The sequence below is a fragment of the Pectinophora gossypiella genome, chromosome 12 (genome assembly GCF_024362695.1).
Source record: "Pectinophora gossypiella chromosome 12, ilPecGoss1.1, whole genome shotgun sequence".
NCBI lineage: Eukaryota > Metazoa > Arthropoda > Insecta > Lepidoptera > Gelechiidae > Pectinophora > Pectinophora gossypiella.
Window position 1 is genome coordinate 3,842,691 of NC_065415.1, and position 24,823 is coordinate 3,867,513.

At 39.4% G+C, this 24,823-nt stretch overlaps 2 protein-coding genes across 4 annotated transcripts; both read left to right on the forward strand.

Annotated features, from left to right (window-relative positions):
* The first annotated feature begins 1,304 nt into the window (after window positions 1–1,304).
* On the forward strand, window positions 1,305–15,125 carry LOC126371455 (mitochondrial proton/calcium exchanger protein). Its single transcript, XM_050016758.1, has 7 exons — window positions 1,305–1,462; window positions 1,934–3,156; window positions 3,823–4,105; window positions 7,518–7,665; window positions 9,526–9,799; window positions 12,684–12,857; window positions 14,022–15,125. Exons 1-7 carry the CDS (start codon window positions 1,417–1,419, stop codon window positions 14,175–14,177), a joined length of 2,304 nt encoding a protein of 767 aa, XP_049872715.1. The 5' UTR covers window positions 1,305–1,416; the 3' UTR covers window positions 14,178–15,125.
* A 1,530-nt stretch (window positions 15,126–16,655) lies between these two features.
* Window positions 16,656–24,744, forward strand: LOC126371465 (uncharacterized). Of its 3 annotated transcripts, none has more exons than XM_050016771.1 (4): window positions 16,656–16,815; window positions 17,259–17,622; window positions 17,963–18,051; window positions 19,044–24,744. In XM_050016771.1, exons 3-4 carry the CDS (start codon window positions 17,968–17,970, stop codon window positions 20,928–20,930), a joined length of 1,971 nt encoding a protein of 656 aa, XP_049872728.1. In that variant the 5' UTR covers window positions 16,656–16,815; window positions 17,259–17,622; window positions 17,963–17,967; the 3' UTR covers window positions 20,931–24,744. The 3 variants fall into 3 exon arrangements, with proteins under 3 accessions (XP_049872728.1, XP_049872727.1, XP_049872729.1); XM_050016770.1 differs by having other exon boundaries at window positions 16,657–16,815; window positions 17,256–17,622; XM_050016772.1 differs by lacking the exon at window positions 17,963–18,051 and having other exon boundaries at window positions 16,657–16,815; window positions 17,256–17,622.
* Window positions 24,745–24,823: the final 79 nt, after the last annotated feature.

Below are 24,823 nucleotides of genomic sequence, written 5' to 3' on the forward strand. Positions count from 1 at the left end.
ATATAAACACGAGTAGGAAGTACCTGTCCGTCAAAAGTGACGACAATGGTACCTTTGAATAAGTATTCCGTAGTATTATTAACTGTAATTTTTTGTTTTATCTTCCTTATTTTAATAATAGGACCGCAACCTATAGGGACAGTAATGTTTGCAATGATCTCCTCATCTGACCAGTCTGCGGGCACACCTCTAACAACTCCCATTCGGGTGATATTGAAAGTAGGAATAAAAGCTTTAAATTTCTCCATTAGTAAATTCTGATTAGATAGGAAGGTATTTGCAAACATGTAACTGGAAAATTCCATGGAAATTCGATTTCGTCCTATCCTTTTTAAGCTACCATTGACGATACCTTGAATATTGTTTCGTTTTAAAAAACGGCCGAAAGAAACAGGGTGAAGGGTTACTCCATCATTACTGGATGATGTTTCTCTTTTAACATGAACAATGTATGGAGAACGGTCCAGAGGTTCATACGACACGCGACCGATAGGAATACGGGTTGACGGATCATTGGATACCGGTGAGTCATTAGATACCTGAGAGACTTGCGACCCATGAGGAGCCTCAGATTCCTGAGGGGCCTGATGTTTCCGAAGCTGTGTACTTTGGTCTATTTCGTCTTTTAATAAAAGACAGTGGCAGTCATTTGGACTGCTTTCCTTTCCTTGTCGTCTTTTTTTCTTGTGGCAGGTACTACAAACGCGACGTGGAGTAGCTCGTTTGCGACTTTTATTAGAAGTCGGTGCCGAAGTAGAGCAATCAGTGTCCATTGATGACTCCAGCACATCTATTAATATGTCCATGCTAGTAGGTTTAGTGAAATTTTCTTGTTGAGACCTTTCAGGGGGAATCGTGCCCCCTGGGTCGTCGGGCGGATCGCCCATGGGGCCAAAAAAAAATTAAAAGACTTACCGATGTGAATACAGCTAACTACACTTTTAAATAATAAACTATACAAGTAAGTTATAAGATATATACAAATTATACTAAGAAAAACCAATCCTTATCGCGAAAATAATAATTTTAAAATTTTAGCGCTGAAAACTACGTCCTCTGAACACGGCGTTTCCCGCCCTTTCTCGACACACCTCTTTCTCTCTTGGTCTGGTCTAAACAAATAGAGATAGAAAATAACCTACAAAACGTCTGTGAAAATCGAATACACGTTTCCATTTTACTATTTTTATTACTTACTGGTGTTGGTGTAGTAAAGTGTCCATTATATTGTTTTTTAACCGCACTTGCAAACAGACCCTTAAATAGAGAATACATGCATAGACAAACCTTACTTTTATCTATTATTTTATCTGTGTTATCTTTATAGACGACTGTCTGTCATGGTGTGTAAAGGTTGATTTTGTTTTTGTAAAATTTTCCCATTTTTCCAGTTTATTAACTACTCAGGAAGTAAACATGAACAGAATAATCCTGAATCGCTGTCGGTGCTTGAGGAAATCAAGTAAGTAATACTTTATATTCATTAAACATTTTAGTTTTCTAACCTCCCACAAACCTAAAGGTTTTGATTGATTATTTCATGACTTCATCGCGAAAAATATTTATGTAACGGTTATGTTACTGCTGTTATAGTAGACTTTTCAAAGTTAACATAACACCATGTTTCGAATCCAAAATAAGTGGTTATTTCCTTTGTTTATACTGTTATGTCCATCATCATCACATGGTTGATGCAACACATATAGGCTAACTGTAATTGTTCTTATTAGAGTTTACAGTAAGAATAATTGGATTACCGTGGATCCTGTTAAATTAACTGTACTGTAATACTTTTATGTTGTTTCAAATTTAAGAACAAATATTGAATCATGCATGATTGATAATACAGTATTTATTTTGAAGGAATAAGTTAAGAATTACATTTTTATGTTGTCGCCATGTAACATTCAACTAACAATTTGTTACTTTTTAGCCTTACTATGGGAGACCAAGCAGTATCAAAATTTTCCATACATAACTCTATCAAGGTCGCTATCCTACTACACAACCCAACCTGTTGGACTACGACATGATGTCACTCAGAAGGCCCTTAATCAAAATATATATTACCGGTCACCTCACCTCAGATTTATCACAACAACGAGTTGTTATTATGACAAGGAACCATTGAAACCATCCTCCAAAGTAGAAGCAACTGTTGAAACAATAAAAAAAGGCTTAGAGGAAAAAGAAAAACAGCCACAACCTGTGCCTCCCAAGAAAAGCCTAAAAGAGAGAATCATGGCAGAATTGAGACACTACTATCACGGCTTTAAACTGCTTTTCCTTGAAATCAGAATATCAATTACACTTCTGTTCAAAATTTTAAGAGGAAACTCATTAACACGAAGGGAACACAGGCTTCTAGTCACCACAATCGGTGACTTGTTTAGAATGGTACCATTTATTGTTTTCATTGCAGTGCCATTCTTGGAATTTACTCTGCCATTCTTTATTAGAATGTTTCCCAATATGTTGCCATCTACTTTTGAGAGTAGAGATCAGAAGGATGCTAAACTAAAGCAACATTTAAAAGTGAAACTGGAAATGGCAAAGTTCTTCCAAGAGACCCTGGACCAAATGGCTCCACAGGCTAGGAACAGACATTCCCAGCTGGCAAAGGAGTTTACCAACTTCTTCCACAGAATCAGGACATCAGGTGATGTTGCTACTAGTGAAGAGATAATGAAATTCTCCAAATTGTTTGAAGATGAAATCACTTTAGACTCTCTACAGAGGCCCCACTTGATTGCATTGTGTAAAGTGTTAAATGTAGCCACTATTGGCACGAGTGCAATGCTGCGGTGGAATTTGAAAATGAAGCTGCGGTCTTTAGCTGCCGATGATAAGATGATAGCTAAAGAGGGTGTAAATAGTTTGAACTTTGGTGAGTTACAGCAGGCTTGTAAGACTAGGGGTATGAGGGCTTATGGTGTGTCAGAGGAGCGTTTGAGGAAGGAGTTGAGGAACTGGCTGGATTTGTCATTAAACGAGAAGGTTCCGCCGTCGCTGTTGCTGCTGTCGCGCGCGCTCATGGTGCCCGACCACGTGCCAACCACATACAAGCTGAAAGCAACCATCTCTGCTCTCCCAGAACAAGTTGCCACGCAGACTAAGGCTGCCATTGGTGAAAAAGAAGGCAAACTTGACTTCAAGGTATTATTTCTATTTGTTTTGTTACATATTGCTTTGTTGTTGTTACCCATTTCAGTACTCTGTGGATTCCCTCATAAATTATATCAAAATAATTTTATTATTATATTAAGTATAAGTTCTGTTTCATGAAAAGCCCCTCTATCAACGTGGAATGTTTGGTGGAGAACAGAGTTTATCCTCCCATCTTTTCCTCTGTCTCCCTTCCTCCATCCTGTAGATACCACAAAGTGATGTCCTTAAACCATTTGTTTTTCTTACTGCAGATTGTGTGACCAATCCATTTCCATTTTATCTTTCTTGCTGTATGTGACGTCTTCTACTCTGGTCTCTTTACCCTAATATTTGTTAGGTTGATTTTATCTTTTAATTTCATATGTTGCATACTTTTCTCAATTCCATTCGAGCCATGTACTGTTTGGTGGCCATGTTTGGTGACAGTACACAAGTGTTAAATTTTACTATTAGTTCCTATTTATTTATAATATCAATCAAAAAGCCCATTTTTCAAATTAAATTCTACTCAGGTTATCTTAGCTGACCTTGACTCTACTTCTACTGAACAAGAATACATTGTGACTCATATAGACTGTTTCAATAAAAGTAGGTAAAATATGTGCTCTTAAATGAACTGTAAATTTAATTAAATAATAATCTCAAAAATTTCAGGCCAAAGTGGAAGCCATTAAGTTGGAAGAACAAATCATTAAGGAAGAGAAGAAAGAGATGCAAGAAGCAGAGAGAGAGAAGCAGCTTCTCGAGGCCAAGAAGAGAGAAAAGGAGTTGCTTGAAGACAAGGCAACGGTCCTTGATGTAGAGAAACAAATGGCTATGGTTGATACGGCACCAATTATTGAAGTTGACACACCACAACCTAAAGCTAAGAGTCAAGAAGAAAAAGGTCTTTCAGGAAAGGATATTGAAGTCATCGAAGATGCTTTAGAGAGATTGGGTGAGTTTACTGTAATTTTATATTGTTTTTAATTATCAAATAAAGCTTGATGCAAAGTATTATGATCACTTTGCATGAGTATCAATGAGGAAAAATATTTTCATAATTCACTTGTATATTTCTTACAACACATCTTAATACAAAAATAATTCATTCTCATACCTACCTCACATTACTTTGAACCAATATTCCTTATCAAGTTATCACTGAAAATGTACTTCAATGTTGTTTCAAGAACTAATGACCAATTAGCGTAAATTCGAACATTGCATGATAGAATTACACTGTTTATTTCCCAAAAGTTTCGTAGTTAATGAAAGAACCAGATATTAGTGTATAGTTCAGTTCGAGCCGAAGCATACTCTAACCCAGAGCCTATGACGTGTGCATGTGTGAATAATGCGTGTTTGTGGCACTGACATCTTTTAAGAGTGAAGATAATTACTAAATGAGTAACGACGTCGCATAGTCTAGCATGGCACAGAGCGTTCGTAAAGTTGGCATCGATCCATGACACTTCAGAATCCAGTTCAAGTTCGATATCGCATGATGTAGCGGAATATTTTTGTTTATATCAACATCATAAGCCTTATACATCTTTACATTTGTTTTTGGTCTTCGATTTGGCACAGACGCATGTGTCGAGGAAATCCATACGTACAGTCATGAGCATTATAATGTACCCACTTTAGGACTCTGTCGCACTAACATATTTGACGTTTAGTGAGACTTACAGTTCAATTTGTCAAAAAAGTTAATGTGACATGCTACCAAAGTGTATACTTAATGCTCGTGACCGTACGAATATAAGTCGTAAACTCGGAAGTCATTCTGTCTGTCTGTTAGCTTTTCACGCTTAAAGCTGTACCCAAACTTGGTATGAAGATAGTTTGAGACTCTAGGATCCCATAAGGCGATGAAAAGTGGGTGGAAAATAATTACATGTTTCGCACGATAACCGAAGTCCACACGAATTGAGTCGCGGGGGAAAAGCTAGTAGGTACCTACCTACTAAATGAGCCAATTCAGGAGCTGAAGGTGACTAAAACACGAGTGGCGAGCACTTCCAGTTTATAATTTTCCACTTTAATAATAATAAGTACCTACTTATATTTGTATGTGGTATTCTTTATACGTACGTGTGTAAAGTAACACATCTAAAATACCTATTCCAGATTCTATGGAGCATTGTAAAGAACTTACAACACATTTATTTTGGTAAATCCTCTAATAGTTCTTGCTGCACATTTCGCGCTTTGCCAAAACTTTCCGAAGCAGCTGTTCTTATTCAAGGTCTTCTGATAAATAAGACGGCTATATGGGGAAAGTGGGCCGATTCAGTCAAAATATTGATAAGATAACTTATCTAATATCCGTATGTAAAATAGCTGTGGTGTCAAAGTTTATAAATGTGTAGGTAAACCACAAAAATATTGATTTCTTTTTGGACAAATGTCTCTATAAATTTACTTTATCGGAAGTAGATAAATAATCTTCCGACATGAAACACGTGATATACCTACAACATGACTCAATATAAATAATACCATATCACAGACACAACACGCCACGCTAGGCACATGCATCATAACACTTGCTAAATCCGAATTACTTTCGTCTACACAAACGGATCACATCATACTGGTCCCCTAATATTCGTCCAACGGAATAAAAGTTTTAGATTCGGCATTTGCTAAGACAGAATTAGAATTACCTTTATCTAAACTACACAGTCAAACTCTATACAAAATTAGTTTTATATAGCTTTATGATGGGCTAACAAGTAGAAAATACATTATTTATCTATAATATTTCTATGGTTTTCTGTACACAATATGCTAATTTCTTTCGCTATAATGCAGTGGTTAACAACCTATTCGAACAGGCATTCTATTTCAGTTTACTAGTAAGTATTCTTATTACTTTGCACGAAAGCTATTCTTTTAAACTATCCACGTGCCAATGTCACGTCGACCCACGCATGAGGAGTTTGACCTTTCCTCTGTAACATACTTCCGTATTTTCACACCGTAACTCAACTACTGGCAGAATACCGGTCATTGCCGCTTCCGCTCATTTAGAAAACTTTTTAAACTGAAAAACATATTTTCTTTTTATATTATGAACTTACGACTTAGACATTCTAGGAAAAGGTGACGGAATTGAGCTTATTTTTGGAAATTCATTTAATCTTTCCATATCGCATTCGCAATATGTCGTCTGGTTTGAGGATAGAAAAGGGATTTAAATCTTTTCTCCCTGTTTTATTGTGGGTTAGAGGATCACACATAGTGTTGAAGATATTTGTCGGATATAATCATTTATCTATAAAAGAATCTCGTGGCCCACCAGAAAAAGGAGCCGCTTGTCTACTACAAGTATTTTCACCTCGAATTCTGCAACAACATCCACTGCTGTTTCCAAAGTCATTATTCACCGGTACTTTTCCAACCATTACGTAACATAACGTGTTTAACGACTACATAACATAACGCGTATACGGTGCACACAATGATATCGGAAACCATCTAAGTTACGTGTTTTTGTAATTCAAAATATTCAACATGCACTCATTTAAATAACTTTTTCTAGTTTATTTTCGGCATCTATATGCACACGTAGCTCAATACTTCTTCTTGTCGTTTCGATGGCATTAGATTTCTTCAGCCCAGTATTCCGCCACTCGAACAGCATCCTCGGTGGCACTCATCAGCCCCTCTCGCGTGCAGGTATCAGGGCACGCGGGGCAAGTTATCAGATGAGCCATAGTCTGTGGCGTAACACCACACACGCAGCTCAGGTCAATACTGAATTGTATCTATTTCATGGTTTCGATTCTCTACCGATTTTGACTTGTCAAGTAGGTAGGACTTGGGATAGTTAGAATGCATGGACGTTTTGACACAAATTGAACTAATTTTCCACTTTACATCGTATAGAAAAGTGTGAGAAGAGAAATTTGTCGGGATCGTAGCAAACTGAATTATATAGTTTCTACTTATCCTGGTGGGAAATAGGCGTAAGTTTATGTATGTATGTAGATTGTATAGAATAAGTGATAAGTAATATGTATATTAATAAAATAATGTATACATTATCTACTAATTGACAGCGGAAGGGCTTAGTGAAGCAAACTATAAGTAATTCGCAGTTCAATAGAAGGACCTCACGCACGTTTATGTTTCTAGTTTCTACCCCACGGGAGCAACACATTTTCTTATTAGTATGCAAACAGGTTATGGTTTGAAATCATAAACACACTGCTTATTCTCATATCGCACAAGACAGTTATATCGTTATATGTATGTATGTATTATCTAATTCGGGCCACTGTTGATACGGAAAACATAAATACAAAAAATAAGCTAAAATACGCCTCTTTGACGAACGTCTCTCTTTTATTAATTTCCAGCGGAACAAAAGAAGTCCTTGCTGCTTGAGAAGGAGAGCATCCAGGAGTTGAAGGCGGAGCTGTCGGAGTACAGCGAGGACGTGAAGGAGATGCAGGAGATCGTCAAGACCAAGCAAGCCGACATCAAGCTTACTAAGGGCGCTCGCAGGTGTGTTGTGAACTGAACACTCATCAGTATTGGGAATGTTGCTTAAATACCAGACTGCGGCGAAGTAAACAGGAGGGTTATGTGCTTTACCGCTATGTATTTATGTGTGTATGTACGTCTATTCCGTCCTTCTAAACTACCTGTTAGAATTTAACAAATGAGGTGTCCCTATAAGCGTTTAGATTATCTGCTTGGTGACGACCGGTTGCCATACAACCATAAAGTTGAAGTATCTGCTTGGGGATTCAATCGTCATATCAACTCGGTCACGTCACGTTCAGGCGAACTGCAATTCCTACAAAAACGCGTCCAAAATGCGACCGACCCTTCTTCTTCTATCGTGTGGGTTGTGAGGTGAATTACCAACCTCATCAGCCCTCGTGTCAGGGTTATTATTGAGGCGCCAAAGGCCCGTGATATGGCTCATGTAACGACTACTTACTTACATCAGTGAGTAGTTCCAGCACCCGGGTTCGAATCCTGGTGATCTCTAGTTTGGTTAGGTCATTACAGTCCAAATAGTAAGATGATCCGTGCTTCGGAAGGCACGTTAAGCCGTTGGTCCCGGTCACTACTTACTGATGTAAGTAAGTAGTCGTTATATGAGCCATGTCAGGGGCCTTTGGCGGCTCAATAGTAACCCTGGCCAGGGTTGATGAGGTTGGTAATCCATCTCACAACCCACACGAGAGAAGAAGTAGCGACACCTGATGGGAGAAATAAGTAGTTTTTATCCTCATTATTGTATGATTTTATTGTGCACCTGGCAACACTGGTACTATACTATTCAGTTTCAATTTAGCCAGTGAGCGTGTCATCATGACCTTTCCATTCATCGTATGACATTGTCTCCGTGCGTACATTATCTGAGCTTATCAGTAATCTACGGTGCTCACATTGTGTACTTTACTAACTACTGTTAAAGAAGTTTAACTGTATGTAGAGCGGAGTTAGATAATCATCTTTGCTAGTTATCTCGTTTTCAATATACTTATTTGCATTGCAATTTTTCGGTTTATGATCTTCTATCGCGTGGGTTGTGAGGTGGATTACCAACCTCATCAACCCTGGTGTCAGGGTTATTAATTTATTATTGAGCCGCCAAAAGCCTCTGACATGGCTCATGTAACGACTACTTACATCAGTAAGTAGGCACCAACGGCTTAATATGCCTTCCGAAGCACAGTTCACCTTACTTTCGGACCTAACCAAACTAGGGATCACGAAGTATTTTTTGTGATATTTTCCCACCGGGATTCGAACCCGTGACCTCCGGATCGTGAGCCTAACGCTCAAGTAATGGACCACGGAGGCAGTGGTTTATGATAAAATCTACCAATGAATTAATAATTTCTTAAAATTGATTTCAATATCGATGCCTTATAGAAAAGCACGATAGCCCCTTTTTTTGTTAACAAAACCTGCCAATACACATGTTTAAAATTTTACCCGGGATGAAATTAATTGAATCAAATCGGGGTTTATGAATGTGATTCTTCAAAAAGGCGCTTACATGGTTTACACTATAAGGCGATGTGCTATTTTAAACTTAAATCTAATCTAAACAAATCCAGCGTACAAGATACCACTGCTGAGCAAAGACCTTCCCTTACTTCCATTTATCTCGGTCCTGTTTGTACTCCGGCCAGTCCGTCCGGCAAGTGTCTGGCGCTATATTAAACTACGTTTTTTAGAACATAAGATAAGGTCACGACTTTACCCAATTGGGATATAGACAAGCTGAAAGTTGCTTCTTGCTTGTCTCTCTGATGTAAATCATATACAAAGTCAACATCGCATTCCAACACAATCTACTCATAACGAATCTCACATTAGTAACACATGCCAAATTATTTCCAGATTGTATCGCGCCGTGAACAACATGATAAGCAAGCTTGACGCCGCACTAGTGGAACTAGAAAGCAAAGAGAAGGCTTTAATATCTACCTTAGAACAGACAAAAACTGAGCCGGAGAAGGCTAAGGAACAACTCATCCAAATTGACGAACTCATGCATTCCATTAAGAGTCTACAGAAGGTTCCTGACGAAGCGAAACTGAAGCTGATTCAGGACGTGCTGGGCAGACTTGACGACGATTTCGACGGACAACTGAAGGTGGACGATGTTCTGAAGGTGAGTTGCAAACTTTGCGTTGAAGTTACAATCGTAAGACCGAATCATCACTAATTTGAGAGGCACGCTCTTGTCAGTGTAGCATTCTCCATTCTTGTCGAGCAAAGGCCAATTCTTTCACTTCCTTATAACACACGACGTCCGCCTTCTCTTTAATCTGTTCCGTGTAAGCTCTTCTGGGTTTTCCCCCCTAAATAAATTCGTCGCGTCTTATTCAGTGCTAACCATCTACCAACCAAATTTTTTTTTTAGTTCCTTTAAAATCCCCATCGTTTAACTATCATATTATAAGAAATCTCGACCTTACGAGAATAAGAGATGTCGCAAGTTCAAAACAATTATTACTTGCAGGCATGGAAGTAATATTATAACTTTAAGGAAGGTTCACATTCCTTAAAACTAACAAACCGTAGCATAGACACATTGTAGGTACTTTGACATTACATCTGAACGAGACGGACTTTTTAGTATGTCCCTTTTGCACTTTCGCAATTTACGTATCTCTGTTTCATCCTGAGTTAACACTTTCAAGGACAGAACGTCTAATGACGTTCCGATTCCTAGGTGTCATACTACCTATTATGAACCATAAATGACCCATGGTCTCTGCTCGTGAAAGGGTTAAAAATATTGAAAATGACTATTATTCACTTGTCATAAAAATATTTGCCCTTTGAACTTGATCGCGGAATAAAAACGTTCACTCAGGTCTGATTTCAAAGAGATTTTTTTTTATAATCTCACTTTAGTGTTTCACTTTTACGCCGTTCACAGATAGATTGGATACATGCACACAAAATGGACACAAAGAAACCTGCACTACAAGTAAAAATCGGTGCAAAAGTCAAAATCCCAAATCGGGCGAAAATCGATGTGGTAAACAATTAAAAGGAAACAATAAGAAAAGTGCTGTATAATTAACTAAATTGTCACTTTGTCACTGACTGCTGTTACCAACAAATATTATCACAAAATAACTATGCTTTGTTTAGAACAGTTACTGTTAGTTATTGGGGGGTTAAGAATGCCACATTGTTGCAATTCATCTAAAAACAATATTGCTATTTGACATTCATTGACATTGCGCACTTACTTTGTATGCGCAGAAATAAAATTGTAATATTGTTTTTTTTTTTTGTGAATTGTCTTAGTGTGGCCTTTTTAACCCCCTGTTACTGTTAGACATTGTTTTAGGAAATATCAAAAGTTACCAGGAAGAATTAATGAGAGACTTTCCAGGCTATGTTCCTCAATAACAATATATTTGGCGCTGTACAGAATTTAATGGACAACAGACATATGCTTCTTTTTTCTTTGTTTTTTGGGTATAAATGATGACCCTCTTTATTACACCCAGGTACAATTACATCTTCCACCCATTATAATTCTGATCAAAATAAAGAGAAGCAATATAGCTAGCAACATAATTCTAAACATAATGTGATCCAAATATCAAGCAACAATTATGATTCTGCCATTACATGGTATTTATGAACTCTAGTAATGAGAAAATAGGCACCTAATTAATTATCACGTTAAAGCTGTACAACGCCATCTATCTTGTTTTTGGTGAACTTAGCCTGGAATGTCCCTCATTGGCTTTGCTACCGGCGTAATAAAAAAAATAATAATCACATGACCTTATATTTAGAATGATAGTCATTGTTTGTGGTCGTCGCATATGTGTGCTCAGAAATTTAGTGGTTGATAAAAAAGGTACTTTCTCTTTGTTAGCTAGTAAACCAGAGCTTAGGTTCTAAGCGTGTCCTTTAAGATCAATATCTATTGTTTAAATATTAAATGAAAAGTTGTAGGGTCTGCACGGCAGCGGCGTGACATATCGACGGCTTCCACCAATAGACGCAGCGAATGCTATCTACGAAGATAGACCTCGTACAGCTAGTGTTCCAAGCCCTCGATATAATTCGCGCCGCGGTTCTAGTGCAGATCTTGCTGGGTAGTTAAAAAAGACACGTCAAAGCTATTCATCTAAAGAAGAATATTGCAATTTGACATTTGCACATATAAAGGTAAGTGCACAATGTCAGTACATGTCAAATAGCAATATTGCTTTTTTAGGTGAATTGCTTCAATGTGACCTCTTTAACCTTCTGTTCAGGTTATTCAAATTCGTTTCAAGACTATAGAGCTACATTACATTTCCCCAAATAAATGAAAGGAGACACTATAATCCTGTGGTGCGCCGGTTCGAACCCCGGTACTGGACTCGCACCAATAAGTTATTAATTTATCTTAAGTGCACTTTTCACTAACACACCACCTATCACGTTGGTCTAACAGAAAGCTCATCTTGCGATGGATATATCCTCTTAATTAAAGCACATAATAACGGGTTCTTACCGCGTTAAAATGGGGATATGAGACTCCCGATATTTCGACACTGTTGCAAGTGCCATGATCACGGGATGACTGATGAGATTGGAGTGGAGTAGGTAGATCCATAATTTTCTACGGGCAGACATATCTGTCTACCCTCTTTCTTTGCCGCTTGTTTATGTTTTTGATATCGGAATGTTCAGAACCATCTGAACTCGCACGAAACTCACTACGATAAACCGCACTCACTGTGTCCTCACGTTTTTTCACCACATTAGGCCGTTCCAAGCTTTTTACAACACCTACTACTGGATTCCACATGCTCGATAATTTGAACCCGTCTTCCCTGTTGAAATTTTTATGTTTTCTGATTTCAATAGCCTCTTTTACGAGTCTGGGGATGTAATGACGTTCTGTCGATAATATCGGGAGTCTCATATCCCCATTTAAACGCGGTAAGAACCCGTTATTATGTGCTTTAATTATGATAATAACCGCGTAAAAGTGGAATATAGTCATAAGCTTATGTTATGTTTCACTTCCACAGATGCTGGAAGTGATTGGCAACGAGCATGTGCACCTATCAGAGAAGCAGATGGCAGAACTGATAGAGCTGCTGGACAAAGAGGAGATCTTGGAGGTTGAGAGCAAGATACAGAAGGCGCTGGACAAGGCGGCCACCGCGGCCAAGGAGCAGGACAAGCCTGATACTGAGGGGAAGGTAATAAACAGTCTCCCTTGATTGAGTCATTTCTAATATGATGGACTAGTAGCTAGCCATTCTAAACATAAAATTACTTTCAGCTTTCATAAAGTTACTAACAGCCTCCGTGGTCTAGTGGTTAGAGCGTTAGGCTCACGATCTGGATGGAGGTCCGGGTTCGATTCCCGATGGGGACATTGACGAAATCACTTTGTGAGACTGTCCTTTGTTTGGTAAGGACTTTACAGGCTTGAATCACCTGATTGTCTGAAAAAACGAGTTGATTCCGTGCTTCGAGACGTTAAGCCGTTGGTCCCGGCTATTAGCCGTAAAAAATACCTTCACCAACCCGCAGTGGAGCAGCGTGGTGGAGTATGCTCCATACCCCCTCCGATTGATTGAGGGAAAGCCTGTGCCCAGCAGTGGGATGTATATAGGCTATTTATGTTATGTATATTTATGTTATTACCGCGTCGTGCTGAGTGACAGTTGGCGCGCGCTTCATTACTGATGAACAGCTTCCGGCTTAAATACATTGGCCCCTATTGGGGGTGAGGAGAATCAAGTTCGCTCCAAGCTCATATTGGTGCCGGGTGGAGAGTGCCCTTTTCTATACATAGTATTATTATTTGCTGCTAATGTTACGGGCAATAGGCTGATCCCTTGTCACAAGGTTTATTATATCCATCTTATGACGTGTCAACAGTGGCTGCAATTTGTCGTTAATTACTTGTGGTAGAACGCGCTCGGTCTGCGATTGTTGAAGTTAAGCAACTTTCGCAAAGGCCGGTCATAGGATGGGTGACCAAAAAAAAAGTTTTCATCTCGAGCTCCTCCGTGCTTCGGAAGGCACGTTAAGCCGTTGGTCCCGGCTGCATTAGCAGTCGTTAATTACCATCAATCCGCACTGGGCCCGCGTGATGGTTTAAGGCCCGTACTTCCTATCCATCCATAGGGAAGGCCCGTGCCCCAGCAGTGGGGACGTTAATGGGCTGATAATGAATTGTGGTAGGCGTTCAGTATATACCCACGTTTTGAATCGACTAGATCTGATTTGGACAATTTGGAAAACCCTTACTCCAAGCTAAAATTATAAAACTTCACTGTTAGTGATCTATTTCTAGTTATTATCTCAACTACTAAACAATATTGAGAACTGAATCAACTATTTCAACGTTTCAGAGTTTATTCGACATCATCCGAGAAGCGCAGCGGCGGCGGGAAATGAAGAAGGCGGTAGAAAAGTTTGGCGATCAGCCCCCTATGCCAAAGAGCACTGAAGACATAGTCCCCAAGACCAAGCCAGAGGACAGCAGTAAACGGCCAGAGAGCCACTGAACATCACAACTATAGCCAAGGTGTAAATATGTCATGTTAGGGAACTGCTCGAGCCTCGATACTGGTTTGTCACACGCAAATTGGCATAGATGGCAGTGTAAAGTACTTCATTATAACGACAACTACGCATATAAAAGTAGTTACGTGTTAACCGTGACAATAAGCATTTTTGTAAAGAAATAATCAATTACACATAGTGTACATAACTCTTGATTTTTCACCCGTACAAAGTTATATACTAATTGTTGGTCTGTTATTTGTTTCTGATTCTTTTTGTTTATTGAGATTTTTATTGTTTCATGCATTTCTGTGATTGCTGTTCAGTTATAAGGATTTTTGTTTTGTATGTTTGGTTTACACGAATGTGCGAGGGTGGTTTTTAAATCGGCAGAGCCAAAATGATAAGTGGTATTTATGAAATTTTGAAGCTTTTATTTATTCAATATCTCGTGAAGGTACGAGTGCCATCCTAGCACATTATTGTAATTAGGAACTTGCACAAACTAGCAGGCTACTGGTGCGTCTGTCCGAGATCGATTCATTATGGGTTACGGTTACTGATATAAGTATTAATGTAACATATTATATTGCATGTTTATGAGACCTGCTGTATATATTCTAATAACAAATGATATGGTTTCTAACGCCTCCGGTATACAGGTCGCACATCTAATGCAAACTTTGACCGCATACTTATTATTTAAGATAAATTGGCCAGTTTAAAATCGTTATATTGAACCAGTATGGTGTATCTGTTACTTCTATTCTTAAATTTTCAATTCGTGTATGTTAAGAGGTATTTATGTAATATTTTTTCATGAAAAGTAAGGTACCGACTGATCGTATATTAAGTACATACCGAAGTTTTGCCAATCAACTGTATAGCTGCATTAGGTGTGCTGAGATATGAATAATATACAAAAATAAAGAAAAAGACCGTAAGACGTATATTGCGTTTTATTTTAACTTTGAAAGTCTCGTGTACTATATTAGCGTACACGTACCTAACGTACCTATATAAATTCATATTGATGTGAGAATGTTGGACCCTATGAAATTATGATTTGACGTCTGTAAGAAAATAGTATTAATAATATAATAGATAGTTCAACAATTTTGGAGTTTTATGCATGTTTATTAAATCGACGAATAATTATAGTATCTACAAATGACTGGGTCGTCGTTCCGGGAGTAGTAAGTACTACATACAGATGAATGACACTAGGTGTTTGAACTGGGCAGACGTCATTATGTTGACTGGCCTAAAATACCATTACCTCAAATAATTTACCTATTTATATACCATACCACGCTCTGATGAATGATGATGATCATTTTTTTACAGGCCTACCTACAGTAGTAAAGAAATGCCTCAATGTGAGAGTCGTTGATTATGTTTCTTGGTCCCGTAAAGCATTATTTATTAGAAAGAATAAGAATAATTTATTTGCCAGAAAACAGTATTTACAGATGTAATTGTATACAGTAGTCCATGTTTTCAGCTTACAAGTAAGCATGCAAATTTATGTTGTTGCTACATGCATCTACAATTAAATAATAATTATATAATACAAATCAATCATAAAATAAAATAATAATAATAAAACTCTAATTAACAATGTCAAAATTTAGTTTTTATAATCTAGAAATTCCTTAATACTATAAAAGCAATGTTGTAGCAACCATTTTGTCAAATTAACTTTAAAAGCAGCTTTGGTCATGTTCTTAAATACGGTGGGAAGTTTATTATAAATAACTATACACATATTTGATATGTTCCTCTTGTAAATATATTTCCGGGCAGGAGGTTGATACAGCAGGTTCATAATATGCCTTCTTGTTTGTCTCTGAATCATTTGACCCCGGGTTTTCCAATTATTGGGATTTGATGCCACGAATATACATACCTCCCTAATGTACATGCAGGGCAGTGGTAAGATGCCAAGCTTTTTGAATAGCGGTTTGCAGCTGTCATCAAACCGAGCACCGCACAGTGCTCGTATACATTTTTTTTGGAGTTTAAATTCGTAGCGTAAAGCAACAAACACGGGCCTCCGTGTGCCCTTTAGTCCATACTACTGTACGGTCCGTATACATCAAATTTCTGTTACCTACTAATAATATAATAGTAACGAATTAAACAAAAAAGTGCCTACATACAGGTTTATGCTTTACCTGTACCCGGATTCCAGGAGGCTGCTGCAAAAAACTACAAGGTCAAGGTTTTTGTTTCATTATTCTTTTGCCGAGGTCAATTTTATTGTTGGCGTCCCCATTTGAATTTGGCGGTGAGCATAGATGGCGCGAAAGCAACTATTTCCGGTGTAGATTCTAGATTGTCATTGGTTATGGCAGTCAATCATTGTCCAATAGAAAATGCCGTTCATAATTTCCACGAATCATGGCGTTGAAATATTGAATCACGGGCTTTCCGGCCGCCATCTTTAACGAAATTGAAAAGGGAAACAATGCTATTGGTCGATGGCAAGACGTCATTTCTGTCTTTTGACGGAGTTGCGCAAAAATAATAAAAATTTTCGACTCTCACTCACTCATTACGGCTGCCATGTTTTTTTTCATGTGGGGTGTGTGTGTATAAGTTGTAACATGATAAATTAACCCCAATAAACTGCATAAGGTAAGCCCTATCTCATATCTAATTGTTTTAACTTGCCAACACGGAAGTAGAATTCGCGTCCTCAGTGAAAGTGCATCATGTAATACTGTCGCCTTGTTGTGAAATTGCATCGTTTCATTGCAATCTTACGAGTATGACTCAGTGCAAAATGATTTTAACGATTTACGATACGCGCATTATGTTCTTTGTTAGTCGATAATACGCAGCCAGTGGTGGGCAGTGTTGGGGGCGTTAGGGCCTCCTTTCTATATATTTATTTCTTACCATCGCCACTCTGTAGTATGCGATGACGTTTTGGCGCCATCGACCCATTTAGCGCGGGGCCGAGACGGGCATGGCTCTGCACGAGTTTCCCAGTGGCCTTCTCGGTCGCGATGACCTTTACTAACATGAAAACAACGCGGCATGTCATGTTCATAATTTATATCTTCTTTTTCCAGAAGTAAGGGGTGCACGAAGTGCGTCATTCATTAGAGCTAGTGACAATGCGATTGCATACATTCTAAGTGCGACAAAGCGCTGCCTTATACGAAATCGAACCACTAGCAAAGAATAGGCCAAAGAAATTAAGGATGTATTAGTAACGAAGCATCTAAAAGGATCGATTCATATCTCACGGCCCAAGGCAATTGAAAAATGGACCCTCGATTTTTGAGCACAATGTTGGTATTTAATAGCGACCGGAATTATCAAGGGCAGGATGCGTAAGCACAAGAGAGACAGCCGGGCGTGCGCCTGCCGGCCTGCCACTTCCAGAGAACCCCAGACTCCTCGCTCCACCATCTGATACCTACACACTTCACGCAGGTAACTAACACACAAAAACTTTTTCTCATCAACAATATTTTATCGAAATGTTGTGCCAATGTCATCATAACAACTGCACAAATATTTCATAGGTGAGGGTATATTACCATACTAGTCATTTGTGGGTAAACAGGTCGTTAACCCTATTATCCTTCAAAAATATTTGTTGACTTTATTGTTTACTATAAATATAGATTAAATAATGATTGAAGCACAATTATAAATTAGCTGCACATAGTATGTGTAACATTAGGTAACTGCTTGCTAATTAAGAAACAAGTAATAAATTGCAGCTGTGGTAGTTTTACTAATTTATTAATGTTTCTTTTGTGCTATCAAGAGGATATGCAGTGCTCGATAACATTACAAAGAGACCGTGCCAGTGGGAATAAAATGAAGACTAACAGTTATAAGAATCCTTACCGAAAGGTCTGTCTTGCATCTATTATACACTGTTTGTAATACATAGAGTAGATTTGTTGAAAGCGGATTTGTGATTTTGTTTTTTTTTTTTTTGAGAATGTAGCCTTATATAAAGTGTTGCTGTTGCACCTATATTTTTTTGAGTTCCCTAGTTGAATGCACATTAGTTTGACAGTATTGTATTCCTCCTTTGTTCCATTGTTCAGCTGCCTATTATAATTTATTTACATAATCATTCTATGTATAATTTTGCAGCGCACTAGTGCAAGTTGTGACCATATTAGATTTAGAAAATTGTGTACTTTGTGACTGAGTTATTTATTACCTATTTAGTTAGAACACTTGAATACATTAAATCTCAAGTGATTCCATTGAAAACTTACTTGGAGATTTTTGAAATCAAGTGGTTTTAACTTTTTTTACCTCCAGCAAATCTAATTTTGAGTTAACTTTAATGGGCTAATAATTTTCATTTAATATCGTGACATTCAAGGATGGTAGTTGCTTTTTTCGTTCAATGTTCTAGATGAAGCACTTGTGGTTACTGATTACCAAAAGACAAGTTAATTACTCAGACCAAAGTACTTGAGCTTTTTATAAAATTTGTATGGGATTGATTTATACAGTTTTAGTATTATCATAATTATGTACATTACTCACTATTTATATTTATTTAGTTTCATGACTTTTCCTTATCATTGTAATTTCTATGGAATTGTTTCCCTTATCTTAACTGCCCATATTTAACAAACCTGTTATTAATGTTTGTAGTAAAATTAAATAACACATTATCTTATGCTATTATAATCTGGTACTACTTTTACTCAAAAAAAACTTACATTTCATATCAAGGAGACTTCACATTATCTTATCTTAAATAGTCAATAGCACTAAAAGTCTTGCTCAATGGTGTAATCAATTTCTCCCCACTCCCCACATTATTCATTATATAAATCTACCAATAGTCTGTTATTCAAAGAAGACAAATCTCTTTCCAGGAAGCCAATCTTGACAACATTGTGGACCAGCTGTGCACCAGACTCCAAGACATCAAAGATCAAGAAAGCGCGTCTCGAGTAGGCATGCCAACGTGTAACTTTGAACATAGTGAAGCTGTTCGTCGATACTACGCTGCCTTCCCGGCTCTGAAGAAAGGTGAAGAGCCCCTGCAGTACTACTTGCCCCCGCCGGCGTGGTGTCGCAAACCAGCGCAAGATCCTAACGTCAAAATGCAAAGCGAGCCACTAATTAAAGATTGGAATACTAAAAACAAAAAGTTCTCATCTGGAAAAGAGCGACGCAATTCATACCACGGTCAGAAGAAAAACAAGAAGCGCTGCAACAGCTACAGTAGGTCTTTCGATAGCAAAGAGAGTCTGCCCGAGTGGGTGACGCACGAGGGAGTCTGGGACATGGAGACACAAGACCCAGTCAAGGAGTTCATCCGAGCTATTGCACTGGACGAAGGCTATGGTACCTGCGAGAACACCGTAACGGATGAAATAAAGGAAATCACGCAAGTCAAGATCAGAATGAGCGAGAACACAGTGCCCGACTGGGACGACAGCCTCGATCTCGACACCGAGTGGGTCATCAATGAAGACCTTAAGCCCAGGGTTCTCACCCCCATGGAGGAGGAGCTGTACGCGAAATTCGAAGCCAAATTCGATCGGAGTATCGAGGCCCTGTGGTCTAAAGACCAGAACACGCCCGATGACGAATATCAAGATCTTCCGATCGATTTCCAAGACCTGCTGTCTTCGCCCTCCGATCACTTGTTTGCCGATCCGTCCGCCGAGAAATGCAGTTTGATATCTCTCACAGAGAGCATATGGTCCAACGACGGCTTCCCCACCGTCGACCGCACCGAGTCGCCGTCTAGGATCGTGGAGGTGCTCCACGACCGCTTTAAGCCGCTCAACCTGGCCGACGCGCCGCCGCCGCCGCCCGCGCCGCGCGAGATCGAGTCCTTTTCGCTCTACGAGGGCGAGGAGATCTACGACGCGCTCTCGACCGTCGCCAAGACGATGCGCTCCTTCACCGCGATCAACCACAGCCGCGACCGCAGCGGCTTCGCGGAGGTGCCGCCGCGTCGGCAGAAGGAACGCCCCGCGCTCGCCGGCGCCGCCGATCAGAAGCGGGCCGAGGAGCCGCGGCGGACGCCGTCCCGCGAGCGCGAGGACCTGCTCACGTCCGCGCGGACGCACTTCCGCCCGATCCGGCGCGAGTCCGAGAGCGAGACCGCCGCGCGCTACGTCGACGGAGATACGTTCGACATCCGCGGCGACCTCGACCCGGTCGAGTTCCGTCGAAGCGAGTCGGGCGGCCTCTACCTCGAGACGTCTCTCGAGCGCTACTGCGAGTACCGCGCGGGAGGCGACGCGGTGGTGGCGACGCGCAGGCGCGGCGAAGCGCGCGGGCTGCGGCTGCGTTTCCCGCTGCGGCAGATGGACGCGGCCGCGCAGACGGAGGGGCCGGCGGGCGTGGCGAGGGGCGCGTGGGGCGCCTGCGACGAGTGCGGCGGCACGGCCAAGAAGCCGCGCGGCGACGGCGGCGGCATCGGCGGCATCTGGAGCTCAGGCGGCTGCGGCTCGTGCCGCGCCGAGCCCGCGGCCGCGCCCGTCGCCGCCGCGCCGCCGCCTGACGAGCTGTCGCGCGAGTGGGAGGAGCTGCTGGGCGACATCAGCGCGGCGCACGCGGAGTACGCGCGCGCGGCCGTGGAGGACGCGCTGGTGTCGGCGGAGCGCAAGCGGCGCCACAGCGCGGCGCTGCGCGGCGCGCCCGCCTGGCCGGCCGCCGGCCCGCGCCCGCCCGGCTGCTCGCACCCGCACGCGCGCTTCCTGCACTGCTGCGCCGGCGCCGGCGACCGCCCGCTCACGCGCTGAGGGCGACCCCGCACATCTACTGAGAAATTTAATCCCTGTTCGCTTTACGATCTAATCACGTTTTTAAATTTTTAAGTTTTTCCCTATAATTATGACTTATATTTCGTTTATGGCGCATGTATTTCGGGAATCTTATTGTAAATCCTGAGCCGTTTTATGTTTCTTTTTAAACGCTCGTAGTTAATCGTGTGTTGCGCTTCGATCGCGGATTTAAATATATTTAATTTAAAATTTCAGTTTGAACTCGTATTAAATTTCTCAGAACTCGGGCTCCGAAACATCCTCATATGCTGAAAATTGAAGGTCGCTCGGGATCGGCCGTCTCATTGTCAGATATTTATTTGATAATCGCATACTTTCTCGTAGTGATTGTGGGCCATCTTGACATACTAATTGGAAATATAGTCGATGACGTAATTGACAATTTCGTGCTATCTCTGTGTAACTAGAGGAAGTGAAGCGGCCTCTAAAATTAATAATCATGAAACTGCAATTAGTGTAGCGCGAATAGTGTGTCAAGGTGGCAGCTTAATTCCTGTGTCGAGCTATCGAGCTGCATTCTGTGTATATATTCTCCTTGGTTATGGAAGGTGTTATGTTTACTGAAGTAGTGCGCCCGCGGAGGTGGATCGAGGCGCCTCGACATCGCGCTTGCGGTTCATTCTTCAGGGGTTGTTTTACTCTTTCAAGTGGCATTAGAAGGGAAGTTAGCAATAATAAATAGGATAAAATTAGCAAAGCCTTAAAATTGTTCTCCTGTTTGGATAGACATGTGAAAAGGCTAGAACGTGCTAACATATCTTATGATTGTAGATATTCTGGGAAGGAGTATATATAACATTACGTTTAGTTCAATGTTTTCTTTGTAGATTTGATATTGATGTAGGGTGCGCGGTGGAATGCTGCGGCCGGCGACATGATCAACAAATATTTGGTGGAGATTGATTAATGCGGAAACTGATGTCTGCGATTTTTTAATGAAGTATTCCATGGAATACTGTTTACTTGAACTTTAGCATAAAATGAACTTTAAGTATTCTGGTTTTAAATCTTTTATTACGAAAATGTCTGCTTTTTATTTTTATTATAACGCAACATAAGCGGCAGCATTCCACTCCGGGCACATTAGGACGATTCTAATATAATTCTTACAATAATATCGTCCAAAGTTGTTTAATAATTTGTTAATGTAAAATAAGTAGTGCAGGAATTTTTATTTTTGTTAGTATTCTTTCGTTTGTTTCTGGCAACCCGTATTTTCATTAAAAATTTTAAATGGCAAAGAAATTGTTCTGTTTTCTGTTACTACATTATGTGAAGAGACGTGGACGCGAGACGCATCTCTCTTACGGCAGTGGGCACGACTCGCGGAGCGCTATAGTGTTCCGTGAGGCGTACGCAGTGTTGTTTGCTGATCAAAGCTGCAGCTAGAGGTGCGGCTTGGTAATATGTGGTTAGAGTGTAAGACATTGGACTGTTTGTTTTAATGGTTTGTCCAATATGTCTTAAGTTTTATACGCGGCGATTTTATTGAGTAGCCGCATAATGTAACGTAGGGCGGCGGCGCGAGGCGATCGCGGCCGAAACGGGCGCGCCGCTCCGTCAGCCAAATAGTGTAATTAAGAACTTTTATACAAAGATGGATATTGTTAGTCGGAGGCAACCGCCTTCTAGTGTGTCTACGATCGAGAAATATTGTATCGTACTCTTTATTTATCCGTTCAACATTCTCGAGCGCCGACACGTTTGAAACTGATATATTTTCTTCAAAAAATGTCTTTTAAGACTACACGGGGCCGGGGATGGTGAACGGTCGTGGAAGTAATTGTAACATATTCTACTGCTCCTAATATGGATTGAAACAGTTCATATAGGCGTAACTGTTTATAGTTTATGTAAAACATAGGAAGTGTATATGTTATATTTTCGTATTATTTTCATTTTATATGGGGGTAGAATTATTCCCGTCTATCGGACGGCGCCTTGCGCGGCCCCGCACGTACTATATTTATTTCGTTTAAAGCCTTGCCTAGTTAAAATTTAATATAAAATTTTATATTCCTGCAAACTTTGCTACTTTATGTGTCGTGTTTTATATATTTTATTTTTCTGTAGTGTGATTTACTTCCGTTTGTAATAACTGAAAACGAAAAAAACGATAAAAAAAATGCCATTACATAAAAAATACATTGGAAGGCTACTATTGTATATATTTAGTATATTGTGAAATTAATGTATAGACATATTCAGTTCTTTGCAAATGTTATCATTATGTTCACTAATCCATCATTAGTTTCTCTATCTGAATAAAAGTATATTGAAATGTAACATAATTGACGAGTGAACATTCCAGCTGTTCACGATGCTTCATATATTCAGATACAGAAATGCCTCACTGTTATATGTAAAGTATCATCATAAGTATGGTTGGGTATATTTTAAACTCATTTCAACTAATTAATTCACTTTCATTTTTGTAATCACATTATCTGTCCATCACAGAATCATTTTGATTTTTGTGTCATACTTTCATTATATTTTTGTACTTATTCCATTAACGATATTCGCTAAAGAACCTCGATAAAAAAAATGTTTAGAAAATCCAAAAAAAAATGTTACTAGAGTCAAGTTTGCATATAATATTATGTTTGATTAGTTATAATCTAATGTAATGTGCTTATGCACTTGTGGACTCCTATCCAGAACATCTGTGGATATCGAAGTTGTTAACAACTACGACTGTTGACCGAGTTTGCGGTAGTTGCGTGGGGACAGCGAAACATCAAGCTGTCGCAAACTTAAGAGATGGGACATCTATAAGCTGTTAAGAATGATTAATGAGACTTGTCTGTGAGCTTTAACAGAATTATTGATGTCGTATCTTTAAAATTATTTAAGTATACTACTTGCACTTTTGACTGTGACGCTAAATAGCCACTTATATAGTGCAAGAGGTTTCGGTAGATACTAGTCCCCCAAGATCACAATTTCACTTTCTTAAAGCCACACAGTATCTAGTGGCGAGAGCTTTTCTTCGTAACAATGTATTTCGATATTTATAACATGTTTCACCAGCGAATCTTTGTTCTATGTTTGCGTTGAGTTGAGAGCAACACATTTATAAATTTTGGACACGTAGCTATCCAGCACACGTTTTAAAAAGAGAAAATTACAAAAATATAATATTCATAATAGCAATTGAAATTTCTAAAATCTTGTTATTGCTCTCTTCTCCGACAAGTGGGTTTGTAACCGATAGCTGAGTGCCTTGGTTACATGCATATTTGTTATAATAATACTTCATATCAAATTATATCATTTTGTTTCTTTTTGGAATTTCGTAAATTCATTAGAGATTAAAAATGTATCTTATACACTGGAGTAGGAGCAGTACACAAGGGATTTCACATCTTTTTTGGTGCCAAATGTACTAAATTCATTTTTTGTGTATGTACCTTTATTCTAAAGAACAGAATTTTATATTGCATTGTTTGTCACTGAAAATAATTGTTAATTTGTCAGTTTATTTTTACTGTATGTTTTGGTAATTTATCTCTAATACTGCACCAAAAAAAATATATTGTGGACTTGTATATTGGCACCTGTTTTGTAAAAATGTAGATGAAATAGTATATTTATAATATTGGATTCAAATTGTACATGGTCTTCAAATCCTTACTATTCTGATTGTAAATCTCCATCTGTGTAGAAGTGGTTATCCCTGAAAATAGTTACCATTTTCATAATGTTAGGTTGTGCTCACTACTCTGGTTCTTGCCACATATGGGAAGAAAATAAAAATAAACAATCCACATTTGAGCATTTTATTTCTCAAACTCCCTGTAGAGAAACTTCGCGGTTGTCATGTTGGACATTCTTTTGAGCAAAGGAGT